At 40.6% G+C, this 18034-nt stretch overlaps 1 protein-coding gene across 1 annotated transcript; it reads left to right on the plus strand.

Annotated features, from left to right (window-relative positions):
* The first annotated feature begins 14515 nt into the window (after positions 1-14515).
* On the plus strand, positions 14516-18034 carry CH1 (Pheophorbide a oxygenase family protein with Rieske 2Fe-2S domain-containing protein). Its single transcript, XM_048694852.2, has 9 exons — positions 14516-14791; positions 14957-15202; positions 15614-15718; positions 15806-16108; positions 16199-16346; positions 16459-16643; positions 16745-16857; positions 16979-17273; positions 17468-18034. The coding sequence occupies exons 1-9, from the start codon at positions 14717-14719 to the stop codon at positions 17648-17650; spliced, it is 1653 nt and encodes a 550-aa protein (XP_048550809.2). The 5' UTR covers positions 14516-14716; the 3' UTR covers positions 17651-18034.

The following is an 18034-nucleotide window of genomic DNA, read 5'->3' on the forward strand; positions in this document are numbered from 1 at the left end:
CTAATGCCCTTAAGATTGTCAAGAGTATATCCAATAGAAGCACGGTGGTTCTTCAGAGTTTTCAATAATTTTTCTTCCTCCTTCTTGGAAAGGTTAGCACTAATAATAACAGGATATATCTTCTTTTCATCAAGATAATCATATTTAAGAGTATCAGGCAATGGTTTAAGCTCAAACACTGGATCACCCTTGGGTGGAGGAGGATGCCCTAAGATTTCAACAGGCAAGTTGTGTTTCAGAATAGGTCCATGTTTAAAGAACACTTCATCTATTTCCCTTATTTCATTCATAAACATATCATTTTCATGGTCTAGCAAATATTGTTCTAAAGGATCACTAGGAGGTACGGCAATAGAAGCAAGACCAATAATTTCATCTTTACTAGGCAATTCTTCTTCACGGTGTTGTCTACGAAATTTAGAAAAATTGAACTCATAAGACATATCACCTAAACCAATAGTAATAACATCTTTTTTGCAGTCTATCCTAGCATTAACAGTGTTTAAGAAGGGTCTACCAAATATTATGGGACAAAAGCTATCTTGTGGGGGAACCAAGAATAAGAAAATCAGCAGGATATTTAGTTTTCCCACACAAGACTTCAACATCTCTAACAATTCCCATTGGTGAAATAGTATCTCTATTGGCAAGTTTAATTTTGACATCAATATCTTCTAACTCAGCAGGTGCAATATCATGCATAGTTTCTTTGTATAAGTCAATAGGTACTGCACTAGCACTAGCACCCATGTCACACAAGCCATGATAATAATGATTTCCTATTTTAACAGAAATAACAGGCATGCCTAACACAGGTCTATGTTTATCTTTAGCACAAGGTTTAGCAATTCTAGCAGTTTCATCACAAAAGTAAATAACATGCCCATCAATATTATCAGCCAAGAGATCCTTAACAATAGCAATATTAGGTTCAACTTTAATTTGCTCAGGAGGTGTATAGGTTCTAATATTGCTTTTGCGAACCACAGTTGAAGCTTTAGCATGATCTTTTATCCTAACAGGAAAAGGTGGTTTCTCAACATATGCAGTAGGAATAACATGATCATTATAAGTGATAGTCTTTTCTTCAACTTTAATAGGTGCAACTACTTTTACTTCTATGGGAGGATGATATTTAAACCACTTCACCATAGGGAGATCAACATGAGTAGCAAAAGATTCACAGAAAGAAGCTACTATCTCAGAGTCAAGTCCATATTTAGTGCTAAATTTATGGAAAACATCGGTATCCATAAAAGATTAACAAAATCAAACTTAGGTGTCATACCTGACTTCTTACCCTCATCGGGATCCCAATCTTCAGAGTTGCGTTTAATTCTTTCCAATAAATCCCATTTGAATTCAATAGTCTTCATCATAAAAGAGCCAGCACAAGAAGTATCGAGCATGGTGCGATTGTTGTGAGAAAGCGAGCATAAAAATTTTGAATAATCATTTCTCTCGAGAGCTCATGATTGGGGCATGAATATAACATTTATTTAAGCCTCCCCCAAGCTTGAGCGATGCTTTCTCCTTCGCGAGGCCAAAAATTATATATGTAATTACGATCATGATGAACAAGATGCATAGGATAAAACTTCTGGTGAAATTCCAATTTCAATCGTTTGTAGTTCCATGATCCCATATCATCACATAGCCTATACCATGTCAATGCATCTCCCTCCAAATATAAAGGGAAGACCTTCTTCTTGATAACATCACCGGGTATACCTACAAGCTTAAATAATCCACAAACTTCATCCACATATATTAGGTGCTCATCAGGATGTAATGTTCCATCTCCTGCAAAAGGATTAGCTAGCAGTTTTTCTATCATACCCGAAGAATTTCAAAGTAGAAATTTTTATTTTCAGTAGGTTAAGTGGGTTGAGGAGCAACTCTTTGCTCTACTGGTCGGGGTGAAGATACCCCGAACAAGCCCCTCAGAGGATTACTTTCCATAGTAACAAGTGACAGTAAATTTCAGCACACTATATAAATTTTTCCTTACCAAATTCCACCTACTAAGGGCGCTTCACTCCCCAGCAACGGCGCCACAAAAGAGTCTTGATGACCCAAAACTATAGGGGATCTATCGTAGTCCTTTCGATAAGTAAGAGTCTCGAACCCAACGAGGAGCAGAAGGAAATGATAAGCGGTTTTCAGCAAGGTATTCTCTGCAAGCACTGAAATTGTAGGTGACAGATAGTTTTGTGATAAGATAATTTGTAACAAGTAACAAAAGTAAATAAAGTGCGGCAAGGTGGCCCAATCCTTTTTGTAGCAAAGGACAAGCCTGGACAAATTCTTATATAGAGAAAAGCGCTCCCGAGGACACATGGGAATTATTGTCAAACTAGGTTTCATCACGTTCATATGATTCACGTTCGGTACTTTGATAATTTGGTATGTGGGTGGACCGGTGCTTGGGTACTGTCCTTACTTGGACAAGCATCCCACTTATGATTAACCTCTATTGAAAGCATCCGTAACTACAACAAAAGTATTAAGGTAAACCTAACCATAGCATGAAACATATGGATCCAAATCAGCCCCTTACGAAGCAACGCATAAACTAGGGTTTAAGCTTCTGTCACTCTAGCAACCCATCATCTACTTATTACTTCCCAATGCCTTCCTCTAGGCCCAAATAATGGTGAAGTGTCATGTAGTCGACGTTCACATAACACCACTAGAGGAAAGACAACATACATCTCATCAAAATATCGAATGAATACCAAATTCACATGACTACTAATAGCAAGACTTCTCCCATGTCCTCAGGAACAAACGTAACTACTCACAAAGCATATTCATGTTCATAATCAGAGGGGTATTAATATGCATATAGGATCTGAACATATGATCTTCCACCAAATAAACCAACTAGCATCAACTACAAAGAGTAATCGACACTACTAGCAACCCACAGGTACCATTCCAGACTTAGAGACAAGAATTGGATACAAGAGATGAGCAAGGGTTTGAGAGGAGATGGTGCTGGTGAAGATGTTGATGGAGATTGACCCCCTCCTGATGAGAGGATCTTTGGTGATGATTTCTCCCTCCCGGAGGGAAGTTTCTCCGGCAGAACAGCTTCGCTGGAGCCCTAGATTGGTTCCGCCAAGGTTCCGCCTCATGGCGGTGGAGTATCGTCCCTAAAGCTTGCTTATGATTTTTTTTCCTCAACTAAAGACTCCATATAGCAGAAGATGGGCATCGGAGGGCCACCAGGGGGCCCACGAGGCAGGGGGCGCGCCCAGGGGGGTAGGGCGTGCCCCCCACACTCGTGGCCAGGGTGTGGCCCCCCTCTGGAACATCTCGCGCTTAGTATTTTTTATATGTTCTGAAAATGACTTCCGTGAAGTTTCAGGACTTTTGGATCTGTGCAGAATAGGTCTCTAATATTTGCTCCTTTTCCAGCCAAAAATCCCAGCTGTCGGCATTCTCCCTCTTTATGTAAACCTTGTAAAATAAGAGAGAATAGGCATAAGTATTGTGACATAATGTGTAATAACAGCCCATAATGCAATAAATATCGATATAAAAGCATGATGCAAAATGGACGTATCAGGGATGAGTGGAGAAAATCCGATAGGTCAGACAACTAAATGATCGATGAGATTTATTGTTCTCAAACAATTGAACTTTGTTTTGCCGTTGGATGCAACGGGTAAAGGGTGCGGGGAGATGCAAAGAAGGAAGAAATAACAAAACATGGGTTGCCTCTGGCCGACCATCCGCCACTTAATTGTTATTGCAACAGTTTATATTTTTCCTCGTGACCAAAATAAGGCATTAGAACATGTACACAGTACAGTGGTTGATAAGATAGTTTTATTTTAAGCCTTGCATGTAATTTAAACATGACAATCAAAGCATTGCCTACAATGAATTATCTTTTAGTGTTATTTACAATAACTAGTTATTCCTAAAAATAAATTTGTAATACATATTGTGCTAAGGGATTATCTCTTAAATAAGAGAAGATAGGTATTTTCTTATGAGTTCTCTTATTCACCTCAACATCTATCCAATGTAGCATGTTTAAGATAGCATCATTGTACACGAAAGTGCCCTTCTACACCCGAGATCAAATGAGCTCGGGATGAACAATAACTCGAAAAACATTTATAAAATGTTCCAAAAAAATATGTTTTTTTATATGGCAAATTTTGACAAATGTTCTAAGTGGTTGAAAAACTTCATCACGAAATCACATTTGTGGAAGTTGTGGCAAAGAATAGCAGATAATACAATTTTTTATTTATATTATATCATACTATCTTGCAAATAGTTCATATTATTAGTCAAACACCTCCTATAATTGTTGCTCTGCGAGTTAGTTCTTGAATTTTTCTGCTCTATAGAATAGCATAGAAGTTTCGGTAGTGGTCTTATCTTCCCATCATAGTGTAGTTTTGCATTTATTTATTTCTGCAGACAAGATGAGTCATGAAGTTTATTACCTCCTGGTTGATATGGTTAGTCATTGTACAATAGGCAGCTTAAGTGGATTTGTTCCATGCCAATTTAGTCAATAGCGTGCTATTTATTTGTGTTGGCAATGGTAGGTAGTCAAACCATCCAAAAAATATATACTACTAAAGCCATGTAAAAGTAGAACAGAAAATGAGACGCATGAATTTGTCTCGAAAAGTACTTTACCACTTTAGTTTGTTGAATTTCATCAATATTTTGCTTTAAAACTTCACACTCAAAGTTATATTCTCGAAACGTTGTCTATGTTCAGAGCGACCTTTTAATAAAGGGTACCCGGGTACTTACACAACATTATTTCGCATAGTGCATCATCCTTATCATGAAACATATTTCTTCTTTTGTCTGAATTTGAACTAGAACATAGAGCAGCGTGATTAGATTATTGGTAACGGCACAGGTTGTGATATCCAAATACTAATTCGTTCCTGAGAATAGTCCAATTTATTGCTACAGTAATTGTTTCTTTTGTCCCAATAAAACTAAGGTTTGATTGATGGCTAGGCGGATGGTTTCATAAATCTATTACAGGAAATATTAACATTTTGTCTCTACTGTCTGTGCCCCCACTGACACTGACAACATGTGGAAATTGGATATTGTTTTAGTTGACTGAAGCTACTTCTCTGCAAGATTACAATGGAAGAAGACGACATGCCAACAACCCCACAATAGCTCCATTGCGAATATTGCTCAAAATAATACGAACTGCAACCCATCTGAGCAATCGGTGATCCATGTCTTCATTTGCATTATGTGATAGTAGACATTGGACAAAAGTGTGTGGCTTACTTTTATCGTAGAACTTTGCTTACACAGATTTTTCCTACAATTGTAGTGGACTTCTAATTGTAGTTGTGACACTAAGAACCATTATAAATATGTATATCTCTATTCTTCTTAATTTTAAATTTAGAATGATGAATATTAGACAGGTCTAAGAATTTCATGTTATAACTGGTCTCTATTCTGATGGGAAGACTGTACCCTTTAGAACATTTTGACAACATGTTTTGATTTTGTTTCGACAGTTATCATTAAAAACTGTTGTGATTTATTTTCCAATCTAATTCAAATTGTGAATCATTAGCTGTGCAATGTGTTTCTAATTGTACAGAACAATAACAATGTCTAGTTCATTATATTGAACGACATGTTAGCAGTGAACTTCACTTGGGATATTGGATCACCCGAGTGTGTTGAAATAATTGGGCATGTAACTGATGGATAATTCTAAGAAGAGAGTGCATATTTATCTACTATCTTTACAGTATCATCGGCACCCCTCATTTATTTAAACGTGATGGATTAAATTATACATAGTAAAACTCGATTGCTTTTGTGGCCTGACTAATAAATCATACCAAGTATTTTGCAGGCCTAAATTTAGTTAATTTTTCATATATTTTCCATTACACTTAGTAAAATTAATCACATAACGATGTTATGAACATTAAGGTGTAATATTTTTGTTATACAATATTAGTGTCCAGCAATAAATACACATGCATTGAAGTTAGAAAAAAAGTTGGTACAAAACAGAGTGACATTAGTTTTTCCTATTTTGATACACTACACCGATTTTTTTAAATCACATAGAATCAATCAAATATGGTTGATTTTAAGCACTTAGATGCATGTATATGTATATGTTTGTGTCAATTTTTGTATAATTAAATATCTCGGTAGAGACCTCTACCATCTATATATAATTTTTTAGAGGTTTCCAGAGGGAACAATTATTTGTGTTGTAAATTCATAAGAAAAAGTAGAGTAGTTATGGACGCAACGATTTGGCTGTCGGGCTCATCTGCTCCCGTGGATAAACAGTAAAGATAGAAAAATAGCGAATGCCTGATGCCCATGCCGAATTTAGTGGAGTTTCGGCATTTAGGTAGCTCTTAGCAAAAGAAAAATCAAGCTTCTGAGGAAGTTTTAAAAAAAATGCTCTGTTCCAAGATCATTTTTTGTGCTTTGCCACAAGATTCTCGAGTGTCAAAACACCACCAATTCTTGCATCACAACTCAAGCATCTTGCATGCAAAAAAAGGAATCATTTGAATGTTTCTGCTATTTTTTATGATTTTACTATTTATTTGGAGCAGATGAGCCCAGGCTCAGATAGCAATTACCGGTATATCAAGGTGTTTGCAAAGGATTTTTCTATGCAACATTGGCATTTCTCATTTGTTGGTTCTTTCATGGCTATGTACATGGATTTTCTACTTTGTGAAATAGGACCGCTTGTGATAGATATCCATGAAAACTGGGTATTAGTTATTTTCTTTTGTTCATCCATGAAAACAATACTAACTTGTAATCCACTCAAAGTCAAACCAATACATCACATCAAGCTTTATGCATGCACTCGATGATTTGGAAAACCATCATGTCAATAACTATAGATCCGCAACTCGTCTATGTGTGCCACTGGCGTATTGAATGTATGGAATGGAACAAACAAAGGATATTCTTAGAGAACGTACAACCGAAATGCTTAGATATGTTCTTAGTAAGATGAATTGGCTTTCTTTTTTGCTATATAAGGGCATCTCAACGGTGATCTGCAAATTTGCTCCGGAATCTGTCTGCGAACACTGATGCCAGAGGCCGCCATCCAACGTTGTCCGCATGCATTTCAAAAACTTTTTCAAAAAACAAATTCATGCAAACACAACGCATTTCATACAAACCGGACGAAACCGTTTACATTTTGGACATATTTTTAACTAAAAACGTTATCAGACTAAGATAAAACTATAATAACATGGCATGCCAACACATTCATTAATTTACCAATAGCACAATTAAATATGATCTTACAAACATATTAAATTTATCAATTAAGTTTATATTTTGCATAAATGAAGAATACATACCGACATAAACACTAGTTATCTACTTACTAGCATATTGTTCTTTGCAATATGTTTCTAGAAAAGGGAAGCATTATCTCTGGTCCTCTTGATCTTTGACAATTCTATAAGAAAAAATTACATTTTATCAATCATATAACATAATTTCACACACAAAATTATGGGGAAAGTTATGTGTTCATGTACGGCCAGATAGCACTATCAATCATGGTTGGTATGATTGATTCAGTTCACTTTTTGCATTTTAACTAGGAAGTGAACGAAGTAGCGCATACTATAGTTAAATTTGCTTATGGTAGTAATGGGACTTGTAATTGGGTCGATGAACCCCAGATTTCTTGGTTAATGCTATGGTGAATGGTGTAACTATATTATCAAGTTAATAAAGTGACTCATGATGGCATTTCCTCAAAAAATCCACCTGATAAAATAATCAATGGATATAATCACAACAACCCATAATTCGCGGTGCGTAAGGAACCAATAAAAAATTGGGAAATGTAGACAATGTAGAATCAGTCCACCCAGTGTAGCTGAATGCCTATGGACAGCCGACCATCGGGGTAGGCAGAACTATTTTACGGTGCTACTACGTGCAGACCGGCCGCCGCTAGGCATGAGTACACTGGGTGCATTGGCGCCGGGCTGGCGGGGCAACATGGACAGATCCTGGCCTCTTGAGTGTCCAACGGAAGTGAGACAGGCGGCGAGGCAGCCTGCTAGTTTGGGAGCGCAGAATCGAGGATGGGAGTGGCAGGCTGGCTATTCGGGTTTTTTAGGGGTTGTACTTTGGATGTTGGGCGACGGATGGGCCGGGATGAGTAGACAATGTTTTGTCGGACTTCCCTATTCCGATCCATCTCCAAATCTCCTACAGTATATAGGCAACCACCCTATAGATTTTCCCCTAGTTGTCGGTGGCAGGAAGTCATAGGCTTGCATTGCAGGGCCGGGGTGCGGTTGTCGATAGTGGAGACAAACTAGTCTAAGAGAAATGATCGAGGAGGCAAAGACAACTCAAGTAGGGTAGGATGGTGAAGTGGGATGCCGACCTTCTATGGTGTTGGTGGTGCTTGGCATAGAGTGGCGTGCTAGATGAAGCATGCAGATTGGACAATCCAGGAAAAATTGACCGACATGATTGTTTTTTCCAAACAACTAGGCACAACACGAGAATGAAGGAAAACGGGTTGTCACTTTCCACCCACCGCATCATTATTTCGGCAATTTCAACTAAACATCGTGCCGAGAAATAAAACATCAACATTGGTCCATTCAAAAAATGTCTTAAACATATAATCATGACCACTTGCACCATAGAACACAAATGAAAGTACAAAATTTCTACTGATTATCAAATTTATACTCCAACATTTGGAAACAGATTAGAGATCTACATGTGCTATGAGTGCCCATCATTTATTTTATATGAGAATGATGAAATTATTATACAGAAACTCAGTCCAACCCGTAGCATCACATGTGATACCAATGATTCTTCAAACCTAGATTTAGTTATTTTCTCGTATATTTTTCACTACATTTACCAAAATTAATCACATAGCAATATTTCCAATTTAAGATGTAATATTTTCATTATAGAATTTTGGTATCCACTTATAAATACACTTGCATTAAGGTTTGAACCAAAGATGATGCAAAACATAGTGAAAGTAGGCCTTCCCATTTTCATACACTGCAGCATAAAGACTTTGGTCAAATCATATCAGGATCGATCAAATATGTATTAATTTGTAGCACTTATATGCATGTATATGTTTGTCTATTTCGTATCCTTAAATATCTTGGTAGAGATCTATACCATCTAAATTTATATAGAGGCTCCTAGAGTGCACGGCTATTTTAGGTGCAAATTTATATAAAAAAAAGAACTAGAGTATGTGTTTACAAAGGATTTTTCTATGACTCATTGGCATTGCTCATTTGTTGGTTTTTTTATGGCTATGTACATAGATTCTCTTCTAGGTGAAATAGGACCGCTTGTAATAGATATCCATGAAAATTGGGTATTAGTTATTCTAGCTTTTTAAATGTCACAACCATTTTTCTAAATGGTATGATTTAAAAAAATGCGAACATTTTTCTACATTGTATAAACAGTTTTTATAATGTCACGGCCATATTTTTACAATGCAAAACATTGTTTCATCAATGTCACAATCGTTTTTCTGACTGGTATGTAACATTTTTCCCAGATTACGCAGACATTATTTACATTTTATAAACATTTTCATAAATGTTAGGAACATATTATTGGAACACGTGAACATATTTTAATGTTATGATTTTTTCAAATGCTAGCAACATTTTTTAATTTGTCTCAAATATTTGTTTACACTACATGAGCTTTCTTTAAACGCATAATGATTTTTTTAATAATATGCAAAGTATTTTTAATTTATAAATATAATTTAAAAGAAAAGCAGCAGAACATGACATGGGCTAGTGATTCAGTGCTCCTTCCTCACCGGGTCAGCCCATTTTGGAAGTGCGAGAGGCAAGTGGTTCTTCAAAATCACTAATTAAGGGGCACCCCTTGCAAAGGTCACACCCACCTACTCCGTGGTTACAAGTCGTGTAGCGCATGTGTGACACTTGTTACAGCCTATGAGTTTTGTGTTTTTTAGATTGATTTATTTCAAAAAGTTTTATCTCCTAAACCGTGCATCGGAATCATGAAGCATTGTTGTGTTTCTCGTGTTGAGATCTTTGAAACTAAATCCCTTGTTAATAGGTTTGCAAAAAAAATTAAAACCAAAAAACTAAAACCCAAAAAAGGAACTGAAAAAGCGAAATCTGAAGAAAAGGCGGAAAAAAAAAACTGAGACTGAAAAAAACCAAAAGCACAACTGTGCTTCATAAAAAAAGTGAAGAAAACCTACTAAAGGCCAAGTAAAATCTAAAAACTAAAAAAAATGCAGAAATAAAAATGTTAACCCTCGGATTAATGCAACATGTGACATATGGCAACAGCTAAGCGCGCTACTTGGTCTGCTCGCGCGTAATGCCGGCCCATCAAATTTTCTGCTGCCGAAAGCCTTTGGAGCGTTCCCGTTGTTTAGTTGCCCTTGTGGTTCTTTCGTCTCGCTTCGGGCGAGACAAAGTCGTGGCCTAGTGTCGCACGAATGCTATATCTCACTTATAGCGAGGGTAGCATCCGTCTCCCCTTAAGGGTTCGTGCATATGGGCTGGCCCGTTAGTGTGGTCGCCCGCACGCTTGTTATATGTGCTTATTTGTCTCCTTTTATCCTTTTCTTCGCTTTTTGGTTTCCTTTTCTTTCTTCCCTTATTTTATGTTTTATTATCATTTTTCTTTGTTTCTTTCACTGTTTTTACCGGTTTTTATTTATTTTTCAATCTTATTACTGGTTTTTTTTGCTTTTCTTTCTTTGTTTCCCTTTTTGCTATGTTTCTTCGTGTTTCTTTTTCGATTTTTATTGGTTTTCTTCGTTTTCTTTTTACATTTTTCGTATATTTCAGGAATATTATTATATACACATTTAACATTTTTCAAATAAGTGATTAACATTTTTGACAATTTTTATTTCATATTTTTTTCATACACATTATACATTTTTTGTATACACTAGGAACATTTTTAATATACAGGTTTAGTAATTTATTAATACATGATTAACATTTTTTGAAACATATATTTTTTTATATTCCGGTGAACCACTCAGTTAGTGTGTTGGGTACTAAACCGGAAGGAGCGCAGTTCGAATTACGTCCGCACTGTAATGGACGCTTAATGCGGCAAATAGGAGATGCTTAGGCGTGCGCCTAGTGCCGGGCCGAGTTCATTTGGTCTGCTTAAGCAGGCCGGGGTAAACGACGCCATACCAGGCGAGGCCTTGCAACGCAGCCGTGCTGGGCTAGGCCGGGGATGGGCTGCTGTAGAGTTGCATCACATCGTTACGGTCACAGGCGAGTGAAAAGAAGAACAGATGATCCTAGAAAAAGGAACAAGAAATATTCCATGGAGTGGAATAAGTGGAGAAGCGACTGCAACAGATTCTCGCTGTCACTCACGTGGGCAGAGGAGGGTTTTTTCTTGGGATGGTAGCGCGAGAACTGATTAATGGCCAGTAGGGAGCGCCTCTGCGTCCCCACGCGGGAACGGAAACCCGGGTGCCACCTTGGCGCGTCCCGACACCAACGTAACCCGCCTCTTATCCCCCAATCTATCCATCCATGGTTACACTGTGACTACATGTACAAGGAGGCCCTTTTTGTGCGCGTGCCCCCTCGTTCTACTCCGAAATTGCAACAGCTTGAAAGCATTTCTTCACATGCCGATTAGCTCTTCCCCAACATTTCGTTGATAGAACAATGCAATTTAGAGATTTTATATCTTTGAGTGATACTTTGCCACTTTTTATTATAAAGGATGATTTTTGTTGACTCATAATCAGTACATACCTGGCCCATACATAACTAAAATGCACACACACACACACATGATCACATCGACACAGAGCTAAGTCATACAAGACCGAAGTTATGCCTGTGGATGGATAAAAAGAAAAATCTCGAAGTGATGAAAACAGTGATTGACTATAGACAGCGGTGACCATTAGCACCAACCATCCTTTCACAACACAATAGACCGGCCGCGGCGAGGGGAGGGCGCACAGCGAAGTCTCCCAGAAAAAGTAGTTTGGGGCCTCCCGATCACCCGTCTCGAATGACATAGAAGTTTGTTTCCCACGATACGTTTTTTCACGCCAACTTGAAAATTTCAAATCAACAAAAGCTTAGGTTTGCACTAAAGTCACTCAAACACATTTTAGAGCAATAATTATAGAAATACTATAGCACTAAACTCAAACATAGCTTAATTAAACAATGTATTGTCACTAGGTTGAGCACGAACGAGCAAAAAACAGTAAAAGAACTCCTCGTCGTCGTTGGAGACCTCGATGATTGCATCCACACCACCGTCTTGGTGGCGCTGAGTGTGCGGAATTTGCATGCTACCTCGTGCTCGTCCATGATTGATTCCTCGGTTTTGTGATACTCCTCTGCTGCGTGCAGGTAGGATGCACACCACTTCTCCTCCTCCTCCTCCTCCTCCTCCTCCTCCTCCCTCCTCCTCCTGGTACATGGTGTGCTTGTATTATCACTCAACCTCCTCCCATGAGATGATATCTACCGCACTGCCGCCCTCTTGTCCTCCTGTTCCGGGTCCGGCATCCCTTCCTTTCCCTCCTTCTCATTGCCTGACGAAGAGGAGGAGCTCGAAATGGTGTCGGTAGCCTCTGTAGCCTCGCGCGTGGCGACAATGGATGCGGCCTCAACTGTGATTTCGGTCCGGCGCGCGGTGGAGAGCAATGCCGAGACATTGGGGCTCGAGCGGACCATGGATGAGGCTCGAGGTGGCTCATGACGCGTTGGGTGGACGGGGAGCTCGTGGTAGATAGCGGCAGCGATGACGACTCAACCCCCCTCTATTTAGTGGGAAAATGGGAGGCGGCGAGGTAGGTCAGGGTTTGGAGATGTGTCGGCGGGGATTTATAGAGGCATAGGGGTGAATCGAGCACCGAGCCAATGTTTGCGTCATGCATACAGGACAGGGACGTAGAGCTCAACTTTACCAAAAATGCCTCTTTTCAGAGCAAATTTGTGTTGAAGGGGCAAGTTTTGAGGGATAACTCCTCAAACTTTTGTGAGATTGTAGCTATAGGGGAAGTACTAGGTACATAATCTTTTTATTGTTTATTTATTTGCGACCCTACTTTGGCATAAGATCCATATGATTTTTGACCTACCTCCACCTACTAATATAGTTAAATTTGTTTGGAAACCGGCTGGGTGAGGTCACTCTTAAAGTTAAGACACATTTTGGAGAGCTTTATTTTGTCCTTAAGTAGCTACCATAATGTCTGTAATTTAATGGAGTGGCTAGTATTATCCTCCTTTTTAAAAAAGAAAAGAGATGCTCTTACTACACAACACATGTCTCAGAAAGTAGAAGTCGCAAACTGAGTGTAGCCCAGATGGCTAGCTTCCTTTTGGTGGAACCAGTCCACCAAGGTTCTATTCCTAGACTTGGCACTGGTACTTGCAACTTTGCTGGATTTATTTTAAGTTTCCTGTGGATGTTCCTTTAATAGGAGGAGATGTTTTCCTTGACTACGAGGCGCTTGCGCTGGCGGTCAATATCAAGATGTGATGCTAGCTCATTATCTTGGAGGTAATAGAAATAGGATGTGTTCGTGCGTCCGAAGAGGTGAGTGTATGTAGGTATATGTGATTGTACTGTGTCAAGAAAAGTAGTAAAAGTTTTGGCTCTGGGGAGCATATACTCCTTGATGAACAGTAAATTCAAAATAAATAGTGAGTTTTTAAAAAAAAACTGATTTTATTTGGCTGTTCATGTTAGTCTAACAAGTATACCTGGCCAAACCTCGGGCCGGGCCGGGCCTAGCCAAGCCCGAGGCAAAAAACCCAGGCCCGGCCATCGGGCCTGGTTTTTAGGCCCGAGCCAGGCCCGAACACGCAAAAGCCCGACAGGCCTCTGGCCTCGGGCCAGGCCCCTTCAGGAAATCGCAAATATGACGGGTCCGAGCCTGGCCCGGCCATCGGGCTCAAAATCTAGGCCCGAGCCCAGCCCGGGAGCAGCGTCCGGGCCGGGCCGGGTTTCCCATGGCCAGATATACTAACAAGTGTGTTTGACAATTTTCATGTAAAACGGGATACCGATGCTTCGTTGGTGAAAAATACAAAATTAAGTGTAGCATTTGAAGGTAATATTTGGCGTTCGATATGTTTTGCCGCACTGGTCAAATAGTTTAAGCTTTTTCACTAAATAATTGCAGGTACCATTTGGGTGCGACAATAAATACATCTAATTTTTTTATTATTTTTTGACATTACAAAAAACATTTTTGACCGGCAGAAGCATATGCTCCCAAGAGCCGATTGGATTTTTGGTAGAAGTCTTTCAACTCAAAAAAGAAATAAAAGGAAAGTAGAAGTACCTTGCTGATAATTTCCTGTCCCGGGCCAGCAAGAAACACTGGGTCCAAAAGTCTGCGTGGTGGCGGAGGCCTCCACATCATGGCCGGAGCCCGGACGCCGGCTCCCACGTGGCAACACGCGGGAGGCTCGTGGAGATCGCGGGCAGCCCCCTCCCCTTATCGTCGCGAGGCGTCAGGCACACTTCAGCCGCGAAAAATCGACTGATTTCCGGCAAAAATATCCATTCCACGCTCACATCTTCTTCCTTCTCCGAGAAACAGAGATATAGGAATTTCCCCGGACCCCGAAAAAATCCCTCTTTTCCCGCTGCTCGACGGCGGCCGGCGGCAGCGTCCATGACCACAGTGGCCTCGCTCTCCCTGGTGCCGCACCTGCTCATCAAGCCCTCCTTCCGCTGCCTCTCCCGAAAGGTCAGTTCTCTCCATGAACAAATTATCCCGAAACTTCTTCAGAGTTTCTGAATTTCTAGTGTATCCCCAAATTGTCCAGTTCTCTGCTGGTCGAACTGCACCCCACCCACCATGGTGAACTGAGTAACTCATGATGGTTCTCTTTTTGTCGAAACTGTGGTGCAGGGAGTTGGCAGATATGGCGGAATCAAGGTATACGCGGTGCTCAGGGATGATAGTGCCGACTACCTGAAGGATAACCACCACTGGGAGGCCCTGTTCCATGTCGATGACCCCGGCCCAAGGGTTCCGATCGAGAAGGGCCAGTACCTGGAGGCCAAGCAGGCGCTCGACGTCGTCCGCTTCGACATCCAGTACTGTGACTGGAGGGCCCGGCAGGACCTGCTCACCATCATGGTGCTTCACAACAAGGTATGAAAAATATGTTCTGAACTCTGAATAATGGTAGCTAGTACTTGCAGTAGGTTCAGAGAAATGTTACCTGAAAAAAAGTTCAGAGAAATGTTTCTGTCTGCACTTGCTGAATTTCACCATGGTTGGTACTGATCAGGGTAAGGCATATATGGAACAATGGATGTTAGATATATGTTTGATGTTGAAATTAACTTACGTATAATGGTAGATAGTACGTAGTACTGTAGTAGTAAGTTCATAGAAATGTCTCAGTCTGCACTTACTGAATTTCACAATGAGTACTACTGGTTAGATTAAGGCATAAATAAATGATCAATGGATATTAGATAGATGCCTGAGGTTGAAATTGTGGATGAAACTAGTAGTTGTGGACTATATATAACCTGAATTGTGCAAAATGGAATGCAGGTGGTGGAGGTTCTTAACCCTTTAGCGAGGGACTTCAAGTCGGTTGGGAACCTGAGGAAAGACCTTGACGGTCTACAGGAGGAACTGGCAAAGGCTCACAACCAGGTATATTTGTTGTCGGAACTCGGAAGAATCCTGATAAAGACCTTGCATACCTGTATGGAACCTCACTGTTAACTGTACATCGTACAGCTTTATTTATCGGAATCCAGAGTGTCGTCGGCCCTCGATAAGCTAGCACAAATGGAGACGGTGGTCAATGAGAGGCTGTTGTCGGATGGGAGCGCTTTCGCAAACACGGCCGATTGCGCTTCTCTTGATCCGAGTACTTCTCTTGATACAACTACGAGCACTTCCTCCACGGTCCGAGTCGGAGCTAAAAAACCGAAGCGTCGCAGTCTCAACATTTCTGGCCCTGTCAAGCCTTACAGTGCCAATCTGAAGAACTTCTGGTACCCGGTGGCTTTTTCCAGTGACCTGAAGGATGACACAATGGTAGAGCAAAATGCCTGTCTCAAAGCTAATTGATAGTTTGCGGTCTTAGATACATGTGTTTATTTGACAAGTTTGTGTGTGTGCTCTCAGGTGCCCATAGATTGTTTCGAGGAACAGTGGGTAATATTCCGCGGAAAAGATAAAAGGCCTGGATGTGTGCAGAATACATGTGCTCACAGAGCCTGCCCTCTTGATCTTGGTTCAGTGAATGAGGGTAGAATCACTTGCCCTTACCATGGTAAGAACTTGGAGCAATTTTTTGTTCAGTCAGGTTTCTTATGCTCATTAGTGTTGTGACATTTAAATGATGATGTCCAAGTAATATTGCATCTTCTATGAACAACCTTCAGGGTGGGAGTATTCGACTGACGGAAAATGCGAGAAAATGCCATCAACAAAGATGCTCAACGTGCGCATCCGGGCATTGCCGTGCTTCGAGCAAGAAGGAATGGTCTGGATCTGGCCCGGCGATGACACCCCTACACCCACCATCCCTTCCCTGCTGCCCCCTTCAGGGTTTACAATCCATGCAGAGGTAAAGAACATCATGATGCTGTAGCAGTTGTGCTATTGTCCAGGTGTCCTGTATATTTCAGTTCTGGACTGGACTGAGTATTCTTCTTGATTATTGAACAGATAGTGATGGAGCTACCGGTGGAACATGGACTTCTCTTGGACAATCTACTAGACCTCGCTCATGCCCCTTTTACTCATACATCCACCTTTGCCAAGGGCTGGAGTGTTCCAAGGTATTTCTATACATCTTATGGCACCAAGTAGTAGACCTGGCTGATGAAGGAACAATTTTCTATCCATGGTCATATTATGTCTGTACAAACCAACATGTTGAGTTTGTGTTATTATTCTCAGCTTTGTGAAGTTCTTGACACCTACATCTGGGCTCCAAGGGTACTGGGATCCTTATCCCATCGATATGGAGTTCCGACCGCCCTGCATGGTCTTGTCAACCATTGGCATCTCCAAGCCTGGAAAGCTAGAAGGGAAGAGCACCCAACAATGTGCAACGCATCTCCACCAGCTCCATGTATGCTTGCCCTCATCGACGAATAAAACCAGGCTGTTGTACCGGATGTCTCTCGACTTCGCACCCTGGATGAAGCACATGCCTTTCATGCACCTGTTGTGGTCACATTTCGCTGAGAAGGCAAGTCCCAAATTTTGTGGCTACACTCCCTCCGTTCAATAATTACTGTCGTGGTTTTAGTTCTTCATAACTATAACAAGTCAACATGACAGCTATAACTGTCATTTGCAAACTAAGTCAGACGGGACTTGAATTGGTTTCAACAATCGTGTCTAACTGTTCTGACAATGGCAATATTTCACGATCTTTTGCAGGTCTTGAATGAGGATCTGCGGCTTGTGCTCGGCCAACAAGACCGAATGAACAATGGAGCTAACGTTTGGAACTGGCCAGTGTCGTATGACAAGCTCGGCATCCGGTATCGGCTATGGAGGGATGCAGTCGAGAGGGGTGTCGATCGGTTACCGTTCAGCAACGAAATTGAGAGTGGATCATAGGCAAACACATGACATCACCTGTAGTCTCTTTCTCTCTCGTGCCATTTCTTTGCCTGGCAATGGCAGACAGATGACCCGTATGCACAGATTATTTGGTCGTGCGTCGCAGTGCGGTTGTTCATCTGGCCAAATATTGCTACAGATAGAAGGATTCTGGGAAGGAAGCCCTGTGAAAAGGATAATGGGCACCATCATTGCAATTGTGTATTGTTAATTGTACACTAGCGGCGGCATCAACTGATGCAATTGTAATCTGAGGTTGATTTTCTGTTCTTTTTTTCTCCCCCTCCCTTCATTCATGTAAAGTATCCTCCAATGTTACTGTCAAAGCGTACATAATTGTATGGCAAAAGCATGCTCCTCTGAGAAATGGTTTTATGATAA

This window comes from Triticum urartu, chromosome 3A, assembly GCF_056163025.1.
Source record: "Triticum urartu cultivar PI428250 chromosome 3A, HENAU_Tu73, whole genome shotgun sequence".
Lineage (NCBI taxonomy): Eukaryota > Viridiplantae > Streptophyta > Magnoliopsida > Poales > Poaceae > Triticum > Triticum urartu.

Excerpts from the sequence above, each read along its gene's own strand:
- CH1 (XM_048694852.2), top strand. The coding sequence starts at position 14,717 with ATGACCACAGTGGCCTCGCTCTCCCTGGTGCCGCACCTGCTCATCAAG. Across the intron at positions 15,719-15,805 it reads TGGCAAAGGCTCACAACCAG|CTTTATTTATCGGAATCCAG; the intron begins GTATATTTGTTG and ends TACATCGTACAG. Across the intron at positions 16,858-16,978 it reads AAGGGCTGGAGTGTTCCAAG|CTTTGTGAAGTTCTTGACAC; the intron begins GTATTTCTATAC and ends TATTATTCTCAG.